The sequence below is a fragment of the Rattus rattus genome, chromosome 9, assembly GCF_011064425.1.
Source record: "Rattus rattus isolate New Zealand chromosome 9, Rrattus_CSIRO_v1, whole genome shotgun sequence".
NCBI classification, from domain to species: domain Eukaryota; kingdom Metazoa; phylum Chordata; class Mammalia; order Rodentia; family Muridae; genus Rattus; species Rattus rattus.
In genome coordinates this window covers 96,102,413-96,123,368 of record NC_046162.1, presented here as the reverse complement: position 1 = coordinate 96,123,368, position 20,956 = coordinate 96,102,413, and the positions used below count along the sequence as shown (strand labels likewise).

The window sequence follows — 20,956 nt, the reverse complement described above, 5'->3', positions numbered from 1 at the left end:
AGACTTCAAAATACAGTATTTCCTTAGGAATTGTGCTGGCCTTTATCCTTTCACAGTCTTAGTTGGTATAAACTAACAAGGTCAGTCTTGCCTTTGGGGGAATCTGCCAGGACATCAAGCAGAGGTGATCTTGGCAGAACTGGTGAGCCTGTTACATGCACGGGCCATGGAAGGAGTGCTCACGTGACCAAGAACTCAGGAGGAAGGCTATTTCTGTCAATGCCACTACACTGTGTAGTTCATAAAGAGAGCTTAGATGCCCTGACTTTCCATAGAAACACAACAAATACAACACAAGTAGAAGCAATCGTTGTCTTGAGGTACTTCGAAGAAATAGCAGATGAAGACAGAGTAGGAGGAAATGACCAGATCTCAGGTATCTAACCAAGGCTGGCATAAAGCTCAGTTGGTAAAGTGCTTGTCTGCTGTACAGGACCCTATGTTTAGTGCTGCAAAATAAACACACCTCAGTGCAGCCCAGTGAGGTCATTAGGGGAGTTGTGTACGTTAGAGTAAACTTGAGATTTTGTTCAAAACAGCCAAACAAAGCAACTTCTGACCATTTGTGTCATTTCCTCTTACTTCTGAAATGGTTTATAAGAAATCATATATCATCAGGCATGATTGTACATGCCTTTAATCCCAGCACTTGGGTGGCAGAGGCAGGAGGATCTCTGAGTTGGAGGCCAGCCTCACACTACTAAGTGAATTGCAGGAAGGGTAAGGCTCAGGCTACACATAGCCTTTTGTCTTGAAAAACAAAACCAAACAAAACATATGCCACCTAGGAGCCTTAGGAGACTGACTGCTCCCAGATTTATCCCCCAAACTACCTTTTGATGCTTGAGCTGCATAGGACTAGGGATAACGTCACTAATATCACTAATGGCGTCACCGAGCTCGGCATGGACATCTTGCTACTCCAGCAACTATTTACCATCCATGTCTAGCTTGTAAACTTTCTGAGACAAATCGTTTCCCAAACAAGCCTGTCCTCTCAGGCACCATCTCACTCAGGTGGCCTTGTGGCCCTCATCACTGTTGAGCTTTGACCTGAGTGCCAGGGTCCAGAAAACTGGCTTTGGCTAGTTCTCTCTTCTAGTATCATCTCCTTCAGAAATGCTTCCCACAGGGGACGGCAAGATGGCTCGGAAGTTAAGGGCACTTGCTGCTTTTGCAGACAATCTAAGTTTGATTCCCAGCACCTACATGGTGGCTCACAACCATCTGTTAACTCTAGTTCCAGGGAAGTTGAAGCCCTCTCCTGACTTCTGTGGGCACCAGGGACACGTGTGAGGCACATTTATACATTCATGTAAAATATTTATACACAAAATAAATCTAGAATGACACCAAAGTCTGAAAAGATACGATCCTTAAGGAAGTGCCCTGTTGTAAAGGGATTCTCGGCTGCATTGCTTTACCATTTACTAGGGAAATCTTTACTATCATCAAGAGGGAACCAAATGGCTGAAGAAAAGGCTCAGTGGTTAGGAGGAGTACAGAGGACAAGAGCTCAGTGCACAGCACCCATGGTGGGCAGCTCCCAAGCTCCTGCGACTCAGGCTCCAGGGAATCGAACTCCTTTCACCTGTCCAGGCATCTTCACTCATGTGAACGGCCAACTTATACACATGCTGCTTAAAAACAAGTCAGGGCCAGGGGTAAAGCTCAGTGCTATAGACTGGCTTAGCATGGATGAGTGCCCCCAAGCCCCTCCCAAAGACAGCAGTAACACAGCAAAGTCCTCGGTAGTTTCTTTGGTGAGAATTTCATTACACAGGAAACCATGAAGCAGTCTTACCTTCGGCTGGTCCTCATCCACAGAAGACTCTTCAGATGCGTGGGGAGTATTACTCAAAGAGCTGCTTCTCTGGTCATCAGTCACCATTTCTGAAGGTGCTACTTCCATCACCGACAGGCGACAGCCCTCGCTCTTTCCTCCTCCTAACTCTTCTATCCTTGAGTGAGAAAAAGACCGAGACCGGGTTTCCTGAGAAAGCTCTACAAATTTCTCTAGGGCACTAAAAAAATCAATGCGATCTGTACTAAAATCAGAGATGGCAGCTTGGCAACCGGCTTGGGGGCTTGGTGACTCCAGATCAGGTGACATAGGGAGGTCTTTCAGTCTCGATGTCAACTCTTCCATTGGCAGTAAGTGGACGCTCATGTCTGCTTTCAGTGCATCTGTCTCCAAGTCTTCCACCGCTAAGTCTGGGAACTTGTTGGCAATGTCCGGGGCCTGTCCAGGTTGGAGTAAGGCTTTAGATGCATGGCAGTTGTCAAGAGGGAATTTTGATTCGCTGAGACAACACCCTGACGAGCATCCATTAATGTCATTTAAGTTTAATTCATCTTCAATCTGGCCGGCATGAAACTCTTGTGAAGAAAACTCCAAGCAGATGACTCTTTCTTTGGTGCGCAGTCCTTTCTGATTTACATCTTGTGGGACCACATGTTCCACAAAGACGGGAGGCATGGCTGCAAGGCTCTCCACAGTCTTCACCTCAGTGATCTGGTCTGCTGAAGTGGTCATCTCCTTCTTGTTGAGCTCGAGCCCAGGTTTACAGATGGGTTCGTGGTGGTCTGAGAGGTCACTATCTGAATGAGATCTCCAGAGTTTGTTATGCCGCTGTTTGCTGTGAACAACAAAAACAAGTTTGTGAGAACAGTCAACATCCTTCTGGGAAACCACATCCAGAGAAAGCTTATATCCTGCAAATCCTTGCTCCTATTCATTGGACCAAGACAAAAAACACTGCAAAAGATGCGCAACTTGGTTGGGGATTTAGCTCAGTGATAGAGCGCTTGCCTAGCAAGCGCAAGGCCCTGGGTTCGGTCCCAAGCTCCGAAAAAAAGAAAAAAAAAAAAAAAGAAAAAGAAAAAAAGATGCACAACTTATACAGCTTATAGGAACAAACAAACAAAAAGAAAAGAAAAGAAAAGAAAAAAAGCAAACGGCAACAGATGGCTGAAATCTGAGTTTTTGAGGCAAGGTTTCACTACAGAGTCCTGGCTAACTTGGAACTCACTATATAAAGCAGCTGGCCTCAAACTCATAGAGATTTCCTTGCCTCTGCCTCCAGAGGGCCGAGATCTGACGTTTTTCTGTAAACAGATTAATGGGAGTTGAAATTGTTGTTAACAGCCACTATTGATAAGCGAGTACTCTCATAGTGTTGGCAAGTGTGAACTTTACCTTTAGTGTTTTTCACTTAATTTACCATTTGTGCCACACTATGGCACACATGGAGAGGAGAAGGACAACTTGGGAGAGCCATTCCTCTCACTCCGTTCATCGCCTGAGTCCTAGATCTCGATCTCAGTTGACAGGCTTAGTGGCAAGCACCTTGCCGGATGGGCTAGCGCACTGGCCGTGTAGACTCTAAGAGTCAAGCGTAGCAAGAGCTCTCCAAATCCATTCCTTAAATAATCAGTTCTTCCTGTTAGAAGTTTTCTTGAGGAAATATCTTAAGGGTATATGGGTTTTTACACACACACATGCACACACACACACACACACACACACACACACACACACACACACACACACACACACACATACACACACACACACACGCACACACACACACACACACACACACATACACACACACACATACACACCAACCATCTGTAACTCCAGTTCCAGGAGATCTGATGTCCTCTTCTAGCTCCAAAGGCACATGGGCACCAGGCATGTTTGTGGCGCCCAAACATACATTCAGGCAAAACATCACACACGTAAAATAAGATAAATAAATCTATTTCCCTCACGGCTCAGGGATCTATGTGGAGGAGGAGGCAGAAAGGTGATAAGAGCCAGAGGTGGGGGATGACTTGAAGACACAGCAGGGCTGCCTCACATAAGAACTCAGAGACTGTGACAGCACACGCAGACCTGCAAACGTTCAAACCTCTCAGCACAGAGAACGGGACACAAAGTCCCACCCCTAACCAAGAAGCTATTGCAATGATATTTGCGGGGAAACGGAAGGTCAGTTTTCTCCACTCACGTGACACTGGATATATCAACTATACTCTAGAGCAGGCCCCAATACAACATGGGTGCTGTGTTTTTGAGGTGCTTTTTGTTTTGTTATTTGTCTTACTGGTTTTTGTTTGTTTTGACCTATGATTTGCTCTTTTTTTTTTTTTTTTTTTTTTTTTTGGGCCAGGGGAAAAAGGGTAGGGAGGGAGGGGAAGACTTGGGGTTTGGGGGGGGGGGGGGAATACACTCAAAATATATAGCATGCAAATTTTTAAGAATTAAAATATCTAAAATCGGGGTTGGGGATTTAGCTCAGCAGTAGAGCGCTTGCCTAGCAAGCGCAAGGCCCTGGGTTCGGTCCCCAGCTCCGAAAAAAAGAAAAGAAAAAAAAATCTAAAATCTTAAAAACAGTTTAACAGTTCAATCAGAAATAAAACAAAACAAACCCCCAACCTAAACAACATATAAGTCACTCAGAGAACAATCGTCTTTCATTGGTTTATCACTGGGATGAGAGCTTATGCAGCAGCTCTTGTTGCTGGTGCAGAGGTGGGGGACGGTGATCAGGATCCTTCTTATTTTTATTTGATGTTTATAGAGGCCAGAAGAGGAGTCAGAACTCTACACGCTATTCCAGTATGGGTGCCTGATACCAAACGTGGGTTGCTGAGCCTTCTCTCCAGCTCCAACATAGTCAGTCTTTTGTGTGTGTTTGAAACAGGATCTATGTGGCCTTTGTTCACTATGTAGACCACGCTGGCCTTGAATTCACAGAGTTCCACCTGCCTCTGCCTCCTGAGCGCTGGGATTAAAGCACGTGCCACCATGTCTGGCTAAGGTGATCATTAAGTTAGAAAATAAAGGTGGTCTAGTAAGTCTGGATGGAATGCACCATTACAGAATGACAGGATGAATATAAAGACAGGCCTTTCCCAAAAGATCTTAGAACTTGAGAGACAGCACTTGGGAAAATGCGGGTCAAAGAGGTCTCTTCACCAAGCCCAGAAACGACTACTCAGTCATCCTTTGGTTATTTCATGACATGAAGTCTGAGGTGGGGATAAGATTCACTTCAAACTACATGCTTACAGGAAGCACAATTCACAAAGCCCCAGTCAAAATGTCTCAGCTGCCTGTATGGTTGGTCAGGATCACCTGCCCAGGGATTAGATCTTAAATATGGTGCTTGACAGTTCCCATGATTTAATAGCAGACAAAGAGTTACCTAACTTCTGGGTGGAACGGGAAACTCAGCCTCAAACAACTTGCCCTGGGCTTGGGGCCACACATGGGTTCTGCTGAGTCATGTGCCTACACTGATGTGACCCTGCTTTTTCTCAATTCTACACCTGCTCTCAGCTCCCTCTGCTGTCTGCTGCTTGAGTGGGGCGCTCTGACTCAGGCCTTCACAGCAGAGGGTGCTTTCCCTCAAAGGGAACAGGTCAAATCTGTTTATGAAGGCAAGCTATAGTCAGTTAGCTGGGTGTACAGTGGAGTTTTTACCCTTTTCAAGATGCATGACCTCCAGCCACCCCTAGGAGGAGACAACATAACACACACAGCACATCTCAAGCGAGAGGCAAGCTGACTGCTTTGGGTAAGCATGGTCTAATCTGTATTATTACCAAGACCAGTTTGCTTTGTATGGACGTTTCTTTTCTTAGCTCTCAGGCCTTTGTTTCAGGCCTAAATACCACCTGCTTTCTCATTTCCACACTTACTGTGGGATTGTTCAAATGGGTCTTCTCACTTAGCATTGTAAGATAGTTCCTGTGATGCTTGTGACTGAAGAGACAGTTCAGAGGGTAGCAGTTCTTAGCCATCTTATGGTATGAAACAGCAGCTGATTTTATTAGCCAACAAACAAATGAGAAGTTTCCATAATCTCAAGAATTCCCCAAAGTGTGTGTGTGTGTGTGTGTGTGTGTGTATTTTTGTTTGTTTGTGTGTTTGTTTGTTTGTTTTTTTTGAAATGCTTGCAAACTGCTTATCAGTAAGGGCTGGGGAGATTGCTCAGTGGTTAAGAATGGTTGTTCCTTCAGGGGACTCAGGTTCAATTTTTAGCACCCACATGGTTGTTCACAACCATCCACAACTCTAGATGCAGAGAATCAAATGCCCTCTTCTGACCTCCATGGGTACCAAGCATGCATGTGGTGCACATACATACACATAAGCAAAACACTCATGCATAAAACAAACCTAGTACATTAAAATATTATCAGTCGGGAGGGAACATGAGGTGGAAGTCATGCTAGTGAGTGGAAGCAGCGACTGTTTCAGAGGAAGTAGCGACATCAGACATCACCGCCTGAGGCTCAGCAGGGACTTCCTCTGTTCTTGGAGGTGATGATCATCAGAAAATACTCCTCCACTGGGGCTTGGCAATACAACTGACACCTACTTAGAAAACAGTAAGAAAATCTAATCCAAAGGATGGCTGGTCCAGTTATCGCTATCACTGCTAAAGCACTACTCCCTCACATGCTCCCTGCTGACCTGCACACTCCTCCCTCCTAAGCTCTGTGCTTATCATCTGCTCCTTCCTCTTCCTTAAAATGTTATTGTAGGGATGGTTGTAAAATCCAATTAATTAATTTTTTTTTTTGTTCTTTTTTTCGGAGCTGGGGACCGAACCCAGGGCCTTGCGCTTCCTAGGTAAGCGCTCTACCACTGAGCTAAATCCCCAGCCCCTAATTAATTATTTTTAAAGATTGAATCTTACTATATAAGTCCTGACTATCATGGACCTCACTGTGAAGACCAAGCTGGCTTTGAACTCACAGACATCTGCCTGCTTCTCTCTGCTGAGATTAGGAGCATGCCTATACCTGACCATAAAACATTTTGGCTAAAATGTTTTCAAACTCCCATCACTGTATGCAAATGTACTTTCATAAAGTGAAATACATGTGTCACAATGAGTTTGTCCATAGGGCTGATAAAAGTCCTGACTACTATAAACACTATCGGGGACATTCTTATGGCTGCTGAGACTTCAGTCTCTCAGGTGTCATGCAATGGAGTGCAATGCATGGGCCATGGGGCGTGTGTGCAACACTGGTTTGCTGGTAACACCAGATTGCTTTTCAGTGAGGCTCTGTCTGGTGTATTCTAACACTCTGACACCGACAGGACTCGGCATACAACATTAGATCATATCTATTATTTTAAACCAGTAACTTGTGATCCAGCTGACCCCCAACTCTCATTCTAGGCAGGCAAGTAAATAAACAAGCTGCCAAAAAGGAACTTCAGAGTTGGCCTGTGGCCTAGATGATGCAACCATGCCTTAGATCTCCTCTCCCTTGAATGGCCTCTGACCTGAATTTCAAATCATGTAAACACAGGCACACATATATGACTGGGCCACTCTGGGTAACAGTTTAGTTTTCTTATTTATTAGATGAGGAGAAAAGAAATGTAATTGATGAGGTATATAAGACATTCCATTCTCTTCCTTCTGCTTTCCCATTAGGTAACAGCATCAATGCTTAAATTTATACAGAAGAAAATATTGCTAGAAATGTAAGGCTAGGAAACTAAGACTGGCTATGGTTACCTTTTAGGGTACTAGGAAAAGCAGTGGGCATTTCTGTGAGTTGTGTGTGGTCCTGGATATTTTCAATTATTTAACCAGAAAGCTATTTAAAAGAATCCTTCTAAGCCATAACTAGACTTGGCTGTCATGGGACCAGAAATCCATGTCCTTTCATTTCAGGCTCTGTGCTGCTGGCTGACAGCTATGTCTAACTAGACTGCTTTCCACCAGAAAACCAGGATAAGAAGAAAACCCTGCCACCTCTGGCTCTCATAATCAAAGTGGACATACCTGAGGATATGACACACAAATTCTCCCTAGCTGTCACTTAGTTTTCCTCCTGCCCCCTTTACACTGGAACCTAATACCAGAGACACATGGTTCAGTTTGCAAATGGTCTGTTTGAAACTTGAACCTGCCTGACAGAGCATACATCTGGGATACTTGTGGCAGCAGGAAGAGCGAGTTATGAATAGTCTTCGAGAAGAAGAGCAAGCCAGCCTCTTCTAAGCTCCAGTGACATTTTGAAAGAAGTAACACGTTCTTTGCATTTCCAAGGGCTGACATGTGGCTGGGGCCCTCATGCTCCCACAAGACTGTAATCAATTCAGATGCTACCATAGAAATGTGTTACTCAGAAGTTCTCTCCAACAGACATCTGGCACAACCAGCTAAAAGTGCCCAGTGCTGCTCTGGGTAACTACAGTTAGAGGATGCTGGGATCACAATTCTAACTCTTTGAGAGCCACCATGTGTTTCCTATGATATGAAAACAAGATCCAGAAAAAAATATTAATTAAGGAACAACCAAACTTTGGAAGTTGTCTCTGTCTGCCTTTCAGGGAGGTTCCCCCTTTCTCTGTAGAACACTACACACGGGTGACACCAGTGAAGTGAAGGGACAGTGAGGCTTAGTTGGATTTGGTTCTAGAACATTCTTTAGGAGCAGTCCTGGCAGCCAAAAGTGGCCTAAGTGATATCCCTAACCTGGACATCACAACATAAGAGATTCCAGAAATACTTTCTATGTCGTTTTCTGGGGAGTTAGTATGTTTGTGATGGCTAGAGGCAGGTTGATGTCAATGGAGAAGGAATAAAGAACATATATGAATGTATACTTTTTGGGTAATCATGGAGAAAAGAAATGATAATAAACAACCCTCAACACATAGTGGTATAAAAAAATAAAATAAAAATAACTTAAACACTTGGGAGATGAGGCAAGAGGAATAGGTGCTCAAGGCCAGCCTTGGCTACAAAGTAGGTTCAAGGCCAGCTTGGGGTATGTGATAGCCTGTCTTAAAACAAAACAAAACAAAAAAAACCCAAAACATGTTATTTTATGAAAAAACAAAAACAAAACAGAAAGTATATATCTATCTATCTACCTATCTATCTATCTATAATCTATCTATCATCTATAGACAGGGTCTCTCTATGTGGCCCTTGCTGTCCTTGGAGTTTGATATGTATACTAGCCTGGTCTTGAACCTACAGAGAACTGCATGCTTCCAAGTGCTGCAGTTGAAGGCACAGCCCTGCCTCTCCACGACTTCATACTCATGTTTAATTTCACAGACGGGGGGCAGGTGGGGACTAGAAACACCAAGTAACTTCTGAAGGTTGCAACAAGCGGGTGAACCAGGAACAGAGACCAGATCTAATGATGCAAATTCTGTGTTTTTTCCTGTCTGGAGTTTGCCTTCCCTTTATGAATCAGGTTCAGGAAGTCAGGATGGAACAGAAAAGGAAAGGAAAAGGAAAGAGGAAGTGTGATTCTCTGGTTTACACTGCCCTTCATATCCTCCTTTAAGATTTTTTTCTTCCTGAAATTCCTTTAACATCTAAGAAAAAACACACATTGGGGGATGGGATACTGGGGAAGGGGAACCAACCCAACAGCTTGCAGTAGCCTGGGATTCCAGAATAAATACTGAAGTTGGCAGGACATGTAGTGTCCTTCCTCTCAGTAGGTCACATGAGGACATTGCCTAACATCCGCTATGTGGGCTGTGTGTGTCTGGGAACATGTAATATTTATGTTCTCCTCACATGCTTGGGTACCTTTTCCTTGTGCCAAAAAGAACCTTCGTGTCCTGACTTAATGTGAAAGTTGGTGCTAAAGACCTAGAACTCCTTTGAAACAGAGGAGGACTGAGTATTTTCCCAGCTTCTCAAGACAGAGGCTCAGATGAAATCATTCCAAATGCTGAGTAAATGGGAGGGGTTGTTAGTGGAAACCATAATGCTATGTTGTGGTCACATTTTCACAATTCTTTGGGGCTGGAGGGTGGCCCCTCTGTGCGGATAGGCTGGAAGGCTATTTCACATTTTGTTCTGTGGAAACATAGCCCAGATTTCAGAGTCAAGATCAAGTCATGAGACTTGCTGGAGTCAAACACTGGCACCAGCTGCAACTGCTTTTAGACAGCTGTGCTGTTACGCTAAAACACAGCCTAGAACTGCTCACAGGAGACAACCAAATCTATCAAGGCAGAGGATTTCAGCATGTGACAGCTCAAGAGTCATTCTCAAGTCATTTACCATATGACACAAGAGGAGGTAAAGGTGATTTCTAACTCCTAAAGGTAATGGAATGAGAGGCAGAGGGAGCCACTCACGACTCACCTGGCCAGCAAGATCCCTTGGTATTCTTCTAGTTGTCTCATGAAGCTGGGGTTAGGCTTGGTCACTGTTCGTCGTTCCTTCACGTAGTCATAGGCTCGATCCAGATTCCATCCATACTCCTTCATTGCATAGGCAATCACAGTGGAGGCTGAGCGACTCACCCCCATTTTGCAGTGCACAAGACATTTAGATCCATGTTTCCTAGTTGGGAGAGTGAGGTGAAAGACAGGATGCTGATAGATAGTATAGTGTAAGAGCTGGGTTTCAGGTTCCTGTGTCACCCTTCTATTTAAAAAAATTTTTTTTTTGCTATGCAATGTTCTCATCTTAACACATCCATGTGCCTCTATGATCAAATATGAGATAAAGTAGACAGCTCTAACTGTACTTTTTTTTTTTTTTTTTTTTTTTTTGTTCTTTTTTTTTTTTTTTGGGCTGGGGACCGAACCCAGGGCCTTCCCTAGGTAAGCGCTCTACTTTTAAATCCCCAGCCCCTAACTGTACTTTTAAATAGTATTTATCTGTCTGTTTTTTGAGTCAAGGTTAGTCTTAGTAGCCTGGCTGGCCTTGAATTCATTGATTCCCCTGCCTCTGCCTCCTCAGTTCTGGGATTAAAGATGTGTGCCACCACTGCTGCACTCTCTTTTTTTTCGCTTTTAATATTAAGCCTCTTAATCCACTCAGTAAAGATTTGTCAAGTATTTACAATATATAAGCTAATGTACTAGACACAAACTTAAGTAACACACAGCTTCTATACTAAAGGGTAGGACTGAGTTAGAGAAACACAATTAAAATTCAATGTTGTATCGCTCTGAATGTCAGCGTGGAGAGAATTTTGCATTTGGAGCTCATTTCCTGTGTGGTGGAGGCCGATTCCCTCACAGCCCTCAGGCACATCTTCTGGCTGGCATTCTCCCGAGTTACAGGTGTGGCGATGACTCATCTGATTTGTTCTAATAGAGTTATTTCTAGTTAAGTTCCCAGGCAGGACTCTGTCCCTGGAGCAAAGCATAGATGAAGTCGATGTTTCTTCTCTATTCTAGAGATTGTTTTCACACACTATCACAGACCCAGGGAACTGGAGGAAAGCATGTGACGTATCACGTGTCGGTCTCGGTGTTCAGGTGGAATGAACCAGAGCTGCCTATTTGTTTTTTGCACGCTTTAAGTGAAGTCAGGGCTCCACACGTACTCTAAGGACGTGCTCTATCACTGAGCTACGCCCCAGGCCCTGTGGGCTTTTAATACAAGGGAAGGAAAATGACGCTACTGCAAAGCAAACAAAATACCTCAGTCTCAACCGTCAAAGCTGGTCATCTTGGATATGAACGTTATTTAGTTATGTCCCAATTCTAACAAGGAAGTATTAAAGCACAAACTAAGTCTTCAAGGATCAGTTAAATGCATGAATAAACTTACGGATCTGCTGATCACATCTTCCAGCTGTTGAAGAGGGAATATTTTAAAAACTGGAGAAAAAGAACTGTTACTATTATGGCTACCGCTCATAGACTCTAGAATCCTTTCGAGTAACTGTTTCAATAAATCAAAACACGGACACATGAGCAAAAGCAGAGAAGCTGTTCATTTGCTCACTGGCTGTGCTGCTGGTTCCTATGCCTTCTGGCAGAAGCTTACCGTCCTTGCTTTTCTGCAGTCGTGACTGACTGAGGAGTTATCAGTGCGAATGAGCCTGAGGTGACCTGCCCAAACGGGTGAGCAGGGAACCTACAAGATATGAAGGATGGAATGGAATAATTTTTCTGAAGTTTAAAAACTGTATTGTTATCTGTGTATGTGTGGGAGGGTGGGCATGAGTGTGGCGGTACTTGTGTGGAGCTCACAGGATGACTTGGAGCAGTCAATTCTCTCAACCTCTACCATGTGGGTTCTGGGGATTAAACTTGGCCTTGGCAGCAAGCCATCTCACTGGCCTTACCATAGAGTTTTTATTGGACTACAGTTAGGAAGCCAATGCACAGTGATTCAGATACAAGTTTAGATGTGTGTTCTATGTTTTCCAAATGAGTTCTAAAAACATCAAGGTGAAAAACATCCCTGTGAAAGCACATTTTTCAAATATTACTTCCTGCCCCCCCCCCTTTCTCTGAGTGAGACAGGGTCTCTCCATGTAGCCTTGGCTGTTCTAGAACTTGCTATGTAGACCAACCTGGCCTTGAACTCAAAGGTCCACCCGCCTCTGCCTCCTGAGTGCTGGGATTTAAGGTGTGCGCTTTGGCGTTGTTCAGTTGGGCTTTAAAGTGCTCAGCTTCTGACTTATTTAAGAAGAATCTCAAGTTAGTTTCCACCTACCCCATCGCTCAATTTCACCCATTAGTCCCGCATAGAGTTGTCTAGATTAAGTCTGCATTATAACATCAGGAATGGGGCCCTGCAGAAGAGATCTGGAAGGAGGCACTCCTCAGACTCTGACCTGAACTTGGGAAGCTCATGAGCTACTGCCTCCATTTGCCACCTTGGTGCTTATGCTGGTTATTCTGGTTCACACTGGACTACATCTGGAATGATCTAAAACCCCACAATGGCTAGGAACACCTGTGAAGGATTTTTGCTTAACTAAATCATCTGAAGTGGGAAGATACACTTCTAATTACTTTTGAGGTGGGAAGACCCACTTCTAATCTAGGCTCCACCTTCTCCTGGCAGCCAATGGCATTTGAGCCTACTTCTTCAGGATTCCAGTATATACTGAAGACCAGCTGCAGTATCCAACCCCATGAATTGAACAACTACTGGATTCTTGAATTTTTTGTTCATGTGCAGCCATTGTTGGGTTAGCTCGACTGCAGCCTGTAAGTCATTCACATAGTAGTATATGCATGTGCTCTAAGTTCTGTAACCCTGAATAATACAGATTTTGGTGCCAAAAGTGTTTCTGGAGCAACAGAAGTATAAGGATGAGTCTTTTAAACATCTGGGCTACACTTTTCAATCTTCTAGCATCTACAGTTGTCGAAGCCTCTCCTGTGACTGAAACCTCTCCTGGTAGTTTGCAGAGTAATGAAAGCCCACGGTATGAAATATTTTACAAAATTAAGGAGACAAATACATTCAATTATTCTCATTATTTATGAGAGGCAATAGATTTGATGCCTGTCCTGTCTATCAAGATTGTTAAGGGAAGCGTAGATTAATTTTTGAAGGAAGTTAAAAACAGGTGTTTCTCATTTACTGAAGATGGTTTGAGTGCTGTCCCTTCTGAAGAGGGATGTGGCCAAGGGGCTCACTTATGATTCTTTCCAGTGCAAGGATGAATAAAATCAGGAAAGGAAGTCCTCAGAGCTTTAAGAGTCAATTAATTTGAAGATGACCTCAATGAAAGGCAAGAGAAAATTTTCACCATTTATAATATCTACAATAAAGTCAATAACTGGAAAGATTTTCAAAGCTCACTGTTTGAATGTCTTGTATTCAGAAAAGCCTGGTGTTAACACTTGTTCACAATAATGCTTGCTACGAAACTTGCAAATATCCCTAGTGGCATTTAAAGAATTTAATTTAGAGCCAGGCATGGTGGATAGTGCATGCCTTTAATCTCAGCACTCAGTAGGCAAAAGCAGGCAGATTCCAGTGAGTTCAAGGCCAGCCTAGTCTATGTAGGGTTCCAGGCTATTTAGGATTACATAGCAAGACTTTGTCTCAAACTGCACCTCCCAATTTCTTTCATATCCCCCCCCGTTTTTTTTTTTAGCTGCATCATAATTTCATTTTCTTTAATTTTCTGCTTAGTGGAAAATGAGGCTATATGAGGTTATCTTTTTTTTTTTTTTGGAGACAGTTTCAGTTTGAGATAGAGACAGTCTCCTGGCTGTCCTGGAACTCAGACATCTGCCTGCTTCTGCCTCTCATTACTGGGATTAAAGGCATGTGCCACCACTGCCAGGTCATATATGAGGTTATTCAATTCGATTCAATTCTATTTGTTTACTTAAAGGGAAACTGTTAAAATCATTAATCTTTCATCCAGGATCATAAAACCTCACTGCCTTTTCTTCTCATTCTTTTCTCTAAGTGCTATCAGTAAACTGTCCCAGTCTCATCCAGCCTTAGTGACAATGTGCAGAGGGATCAGAATGTGTGTGTGGGACAATACTCACTTTGCTTTAGAGATGAATTTGTAAGTGTCATTCCAGTAAGCCAGGAGATCTGTTGCCTCTTCATCATATACTCGAATGTTATGATACTCAAAGACTCCAGGGAAGAAGTTATCTATCTCTCGAGTGACATTCAAAATATACCGCACCCTGTGAAGAAACCAAAGGAAGGCATGTATTCTCAGGCTAAAACTAATTTCCAGCCCTCTATCTGCCATGTCTAATACCTAAATTCCATTTTCAGCTTGTGTATGGTTATACAATCTCATTTTTGACGGTATTTTGGAAATAGCCCTAATATCTATATACAAAAACCAAATTGATAGCCACAGCCTAGCAATATATGTTGCTAAAATTACCAGTAAACTTTTATTTAGAAATTATTTGTATAAAACCAGGCTACTGATATACTCCAAAAAAAATAGAGAAGAGGGAAAATTTCTTATTTTTCTGAACACCAGATTGTTAGGCAAGAAGCTGTGAGGGTCCATGGAAAGCTGGACCTAAAATTCTTCAAGTCTATGTGGCCGCATTCCTGTTGAGAGTTCTCATAAACTGGGATGCTGCAGACAAGGGTTTATCTATTAAAAACTTCCCCATCACCTCCCTCCAACACCACCTTAATTAACGCTTGGGTTTGATTTACAAAAAGTTCTTTTTCCTTCGATGTTATATAGACTTTAAACATCACTAGAGTTTACTGTAGCAACAGTCCTTTCTATAAAACTTTTTCCTTCAAATAACCAAATGTGGTGTTCCATAAACTCAGTTCTAGAGGAGGAAGAGGAGGAAGAAGGGGAAGAAGGAGGAGGGGAGGAAGAAGAGGATGAAAGACTACAAGAAGAGTTATAATCACTCTGTGGTAAGGGCCAAAGAGGTCCAAGATTTCTGAGACATGAACTGAATTTGCTTCAATGCAGTACCAAAGCCTACTAATACAAATGACTTTGTTTTCTAATTAAAAAAAAAAAAAGCAGCACACAGTAGGATATAAAATGGTGCAACTGCTGTGGAATTCCTGAGAGGGCTAAACAGAGTTACTACACAAGCATTAATTTCACTCCACAGCGTGCAAGCAGGGGGTCACTGCAACATTTACAATAGTCACAAAGTGGTCATCAGATGATGACATTAGTGGCTTCTAGAGACAGAGAAGAAGGAAAATATGACAGAGGCAGTATGCATAGTCTCTTTCTTGTTTAAAAAGGTTCTTAATTACTTAGGTAGTTTGCATAACTCAAAAGCTACCTCCCACAGAACTGTATACTTTGTGTTAACTATATTGCATTATGCGTTACCTTCAATAAAAGGAAAAGCAAGCACACTCACTTTATTTTTTATTTACTTGTTTCAAGACAAGGTCTCTCTATATAGCTCTAGCTTCCTTGGAACTCTATATAGACCAGTCTGGCTGAAATCTCAGATCCATTTGCCTTTTCCTCCTGAGTGCTGGGATTAAAGGTATAAGCCACCATGCCTGGCTTGCTGATTTTATTTAAGATAATAAGGGGATGGAGAGATGGCTCAGAGGTTTAGACTGTTTGCTGCTCTGGCCTCCTCCTGGACTCTCACACACAAAATTAATGATAACAAAAAAAACCCCCAAACCTAACAGTCTCTTACTCTAACCCTGTACTTCAGTGATAGATTATGACATCATCTCTATAGAGACAAGGCAAGCTTTCTAGTTCTTTTCACTTCAGAGCTAATGATGTCCACTGCTGGCTGCTACTGCAATGCCTCAGAATTTCTTTGCTCTATCTGCCGTTGTGTGATTTTATGTGGAGTAACACTTGGAGTTAGTTTCTGAAGTCATTAGACTACGTGGAAATGACCTTAATGCTAAAACTTGTGCTTTGAAATACCATGAAGCACTAGCAGGGGTCAGTGCGTACAGTCCTGTGAATAAACACAAACACTAAAGCTTAAGAGCCCGTGGAGTTAAGAAGTAAGACCTCAGGAGATGTCTGTACATCCAATCTATCTTTTCTTTCTTCCTTTCTTTCCCTTTCTTCCTCCTTCCTTCCTTTCTGAGACAGGGTTTTGCTGTGCAGCCCTGGCTGTCCTTGAAGTCAGAGATGCGCCTGCCTCTGCCCCCTGAGTGCTGGGATCAAAGGTCTGTGCCACCACTGCCCTGTCAATCATTCTGTTGTTGTTTGTTTTTTAATTTAAATCATCGTGTTTTTTAAGAGTCAGTTGCACTTTGTAGTGTAGCCTTCTAAGAGTAAGTGACGGCTCATAGTCCACAGCAGGGTGCCGGGTAGCTACACACTGAACATTTCAAAAAGCAAGGAGAAAATATTTTGAAGTTTTCACCATAAAGAATTGATAAATGGAGAGAGAAGAGATGGCTTAATGGTTAAGAACAGTGGATATTCTTTCATTGAACTCATACTCAATTCCCAGCATAGCAGCTCACAACTATCTGTAACCCTGGTCCCTGGGGATTTGATGCAGGCAAAATACGTATACACATAAAAAAAAACTTATTAAAATAAGAATTGAAAAGTGTTCCAGGGTTGGGGATTTAGCTCAGTGGTAGAGCGCTTGCCTAGCAAGCGCAAGGCCATGGGTTCGGTCCCCAGCTCCGGAAAAAAAGAAAAAAAGAAAAAAAAAAAAAAAAAAGGAGAAAAGTGTTCCAGATGACAAACTTGATTTAAAACATATAATATATGTACCCAAACATCATACGGTACCCCATTAATGTATACAGATTTAATGTTTTTATAAAATGTTTTAACAAAAGAAGCAATGAGGTGGATGAGTCTTCTCTCTAGCTCAGATTATAGGCTAGTGTATGTATATACAATTTGATTATAATGCATCTGGCAAGCAGGGCTATGTCAAATCTCAGATTTCATACTAAATATCATTTATTAGTTTTCTAGAATGATACCTCTTTTAAATTTTACAGGATTGTACATTATCAAAAACCGTTTCTCAAAACCAAGGAAATCTAAGAGAACTTCTGCAGATAAGGCAGCTTCAGTGTTTAAGGTGCAACCAGGGTCTCATCTTCAAAGGACATGTCCCGAAACCCACTGGGGAACAATTTATTTAGAATTCGGAGGGCAACTGGAAGACACAGGATCACAGCCGAGGATGGTCTTTGAATTCTCAGCCCATCTTACGAGCTGATTTCCTCCCTTCATCTGCCACTGGGCAAATGACAGTTCTCACGTGTTTATTCATCCACCCCGGCCATCACCGTGAAGCTCTGAGCTAGGCAGACATGAATTCAGATGAAGATATGAAGATATAGTCTCTAGCTTTAAAAGCTCCAGACCAATCCTTATTAAGTAGAAATTTTCAAGTTATACTTGTTTTTATATCTTCCAAATAAGCAACTATTTTTTCCTACTTGGAATTTTTTTTTTTTTTTTTGGTATGAAAACTAGAAGTTCATTTTAGCAGTTGTAAATACGTTTCTTGTCAGAAGAAGGTAGGGAGTATGCATGGCACTGATTGGGACTTCTGACTCTCAGTCTATCACAGCAATCAGAAATGAGCCACTCTCTTCTTCACTGTGCTTACATTTCTAGCAACTACATCTGCTTTTTAAAGAGTACCAAACACTTGGGCATTTGGTTTTCAAAGACCTCCAACTAATACAACTGATCTTTCTTGGGAGGGAAGAGAATCAAACGGTTGAGAGAACAACTGTTTTGATTTTTTAAAATTATCCCTGAGCACTGAAAGCAACTCTAAGGATTAAAGTTATGCATTGATACTTCTTGGATAGGAAAACATAAAGATTAAACAGGGACTTCGGTTATACAGGGGGGTCAGCTATTGCTCTGTGTGCTCACCCTCGGTTCTGTAAGTCCTCTAAGTTTGACGCATTCCATTCTGAGCCCTATGGAGCCAAAAAGACAAGGTTAGTGAGTATTAACAAGTCAGCTAAACACAGCATCTAAAAAGGAACATTAAACAGTGACTCAGTAATATACTCCATGCCTCTTAGTACCAGGAACTTCATGCTATCACATCTAGTTTTTTTTTTCCCCCGGAGCTGGGGACCGAACCCAGGGCCTTGCACTGAGCTAAATTCCCAACCCTCATCTAGTTTTTATTATTGATACTGTAAACAATTATCTTTTCCTGGGGGTGGGCGTGGTGAGTGTGTGTGCATGTGTGAACAGATGAGTGTCACAGTGTGTATGTGGAGATCAGAGGATAGCTGATTTCCAGAGTAGGTTCTTGTCTTCCACCATGTATGTTCTGGGGGTCAAATTCAGGTTGTCAGGCTTGAGGCCAAGTGTCTTTACCACGGAGCCATCTGGCTCCAGTGATTTCAAACTTCAGAACCTATTGTCTTATCTCCTAAGCACTGGGACTACAGGGGTACACCAGGAAACTCAGCAATAAACACAGTGCTGTGTGCAGGTTAGGCAAACACTCTACCAATTGAGGTCTATCTCTAGCCATAATTTATTTTCTATAATTTTATCTTATTATATGTGTGTGTATATGCACACATGTGTGTGTGGATGTGGGTGTACTCATGCCATGACATATATGTGGAGGTCATACAAGGGAACAACTTGAAAGAGCCTTTTCTCTCCTACCGTGTGGGTTCTGGTGATTGACCTCAGATCATTAGGTATGGTGGCAAGTGCCTTTATCTGATGAGCCATCTTGCTGCCCCTTGGATTTTCCTTTTAAAAGAGGTTTATGGCATACAATCCCAGTGTATGACAAAAGTAGCCCATTTAATACTACACAATTTCTCTGTCCTATCATAAGTATAACCAGCTTGTAGCTGAATTTATTTAAAAACTCCCTTCTAGAAAAGATCTGCAATGTCAAATATTGAAAAAGATAACCAGTAGTAAAAATTCTGCCACTTTATTCATAAGCAAAATTACTCTTGTCCAATACTCTCATTTCCCTTGCTCAGCTGAAAAAAAAAGTTGCTGTTCTGGAAAGGTCTCTATTCACAAAGGTTTTTCTCAGCCAAATCAGACAGCTTCCAGGGGAGCTGTTGACACTAAAATCTGGTTGGGCAAAGGTTGCCAGCTCAGAGAAATTGTACAGTCTTACAAGAATTTAGATGAGTCTTTTCCCTAATAATAACCTGGCTACCCACCAATCAGCTTCAGTGCAGATTTTCTTTGAACTATGTTCTAAACATTCCTTCTCCATATCAGCTGGTATTTTTCTGAATAAACAGATCTCTGTGCAGTATACTGCAGAGTTAAGCATTCTTCCAGAGTGAGAGAGAATTGCTGCCTCTCCTCAAAGTCTGGTTGAGATCCAGGCATGGCAACTATGCATGAAATGAGATAACTTTGAGAAAAGTAACTCTGCAACTTGAAACTAGAATAGATCTCTTTTTTCATGCCAATTGCTGGGAAAGTATATACTTATTGGAGATGACAAAGGGGTTTGGACATAGGACATGTGTTACAAACTGAGAAGAAGCCATCAAAATAAGTATGTTTAGACAATACCTTTCAAGCATTTATTTTGGATGTTGAAGAAGGTTAAATTTTAGAATTCTATGTGGAAGTTATTTTCTTAAATGCGAAAATTATTCACACCTTTAATTCCAGCACTCAGGAGGCAGAGGCAGGCAGATCTCTCTTGAATTTGAAGCCAGCCTGGTCTACAGAGCAAGTTTCAGGACAGCCAGACTTACATAGAGAAACCCAGTTTCAGAAAACTAAAACCAAACCAAACCAAAAAAAGCTCCAAAACAATACAAAAATTAAATTTCACAATGGAAAGAAATGTCTAATCTTTAGAAAACCAAACTATCTGTGAAACTTAAGATATTTTTTTTTATTCAAAACTAAGTACACAAATATGCACTTTAAAAGTAAAAGCTCCAGGGCTGGAGAGATGGCTCAGTGGTTAAGAGGACTTGTCACTTCTCTAGAAGACCTGGGTTCAGTTTCCACAGTTTCCTGGGTTCCCACAGGGTAGGTGGCTCACAACCATCTGTCCTGGGATTTGATGTTATCTTCTGGCCTCTGTATCAATGTGGTGTACGGGCATATACATACACATAACAAGAAAATAAAAATGGTAAGAAGTCTTAGCTGGATGTGACAGCATATGCCTGCAAGCCTGTCCCTCAGATGTACTGGAAAAAAGGTTCCCTGCCAGTTCAGCTTTGCATAGTAATTCCATAGCTATAGCCTATATACTAGAGACCAACATGTTCTATAACGTCAAGCTTTCAACAGCAGCAAATCTGACTGCATGGTAAAATAAACTCCAGAATGTTCAGAGTGCAGTAATCCAGTTTAGCCAGTTTCTATGTGTGTATCCTTCTTCTATCCCTTTTCCTAGCTTTTAATCAGTTCAGTTCACATATGTATTCATTAGAAATTGGAAGTATTACATTGCTGGATAGAGACAGTACTGGCCTTTCAATGGATAAGGATAAGGAGCATTTGAAACCTATTTGGCCAAAATACAGTGGAAACAAAAATGATATTTTAGCATTATTTTTTGCTTTTAAGTATTCTTGTTAATTTTGTTCCTACTACCATGTACACATGAAGCTAGAACTCTTCAACCATAGAGGCCCTCCTATCTACTCTATGTGTGCCTTCCCTGAGGCATTACAGGTCACTGAATGTTTGGGAACTATGAAGAACAATTTTTAGTTATTGATTTCTTAGTAATCATGAAAAGTAACTTGAGGGCCTCAAGATGTTGTGACATGGT

At 42.1% G+C, this 20,956-nt stretch overlaps 1 protein-coding gene across 2 annotated transcripts in view; it reads right to left on the bottom strand.

Annotated features, from left to right (window-relative positions):
- Positions 1-20,956, bottom strand: part of Ssh2 (slingshot protein phosphatase 2) — a 241,452-nt gene that overhangs the window by 8,432 nt on the left and 212,064 nt on the right. For both annotated transcript variants that reach the window (XM_032911738.1, XM_032911736.1), the window contains 4 exons: positions 18,088-18,134; positions 14,282-14,428; positions 10,161-10,361; positions 1,805-2,639 (listed from right to left, as the gene is read on the bottom strand). In XM_032911738.1, the coding sequence (XP_032767629.1) occupies positions 1,805-2,639; positions 10,161-10,361; positions 14,282-14,428; positions 18,088-18,134 (1,230 nt within the window). The remainder of the gene's footprint in view (positions 1-1,804; positions 2,640-10,160; positions 10,362-14,281; positions 14,429-18,087; positions 18,135-20,956) is intronic.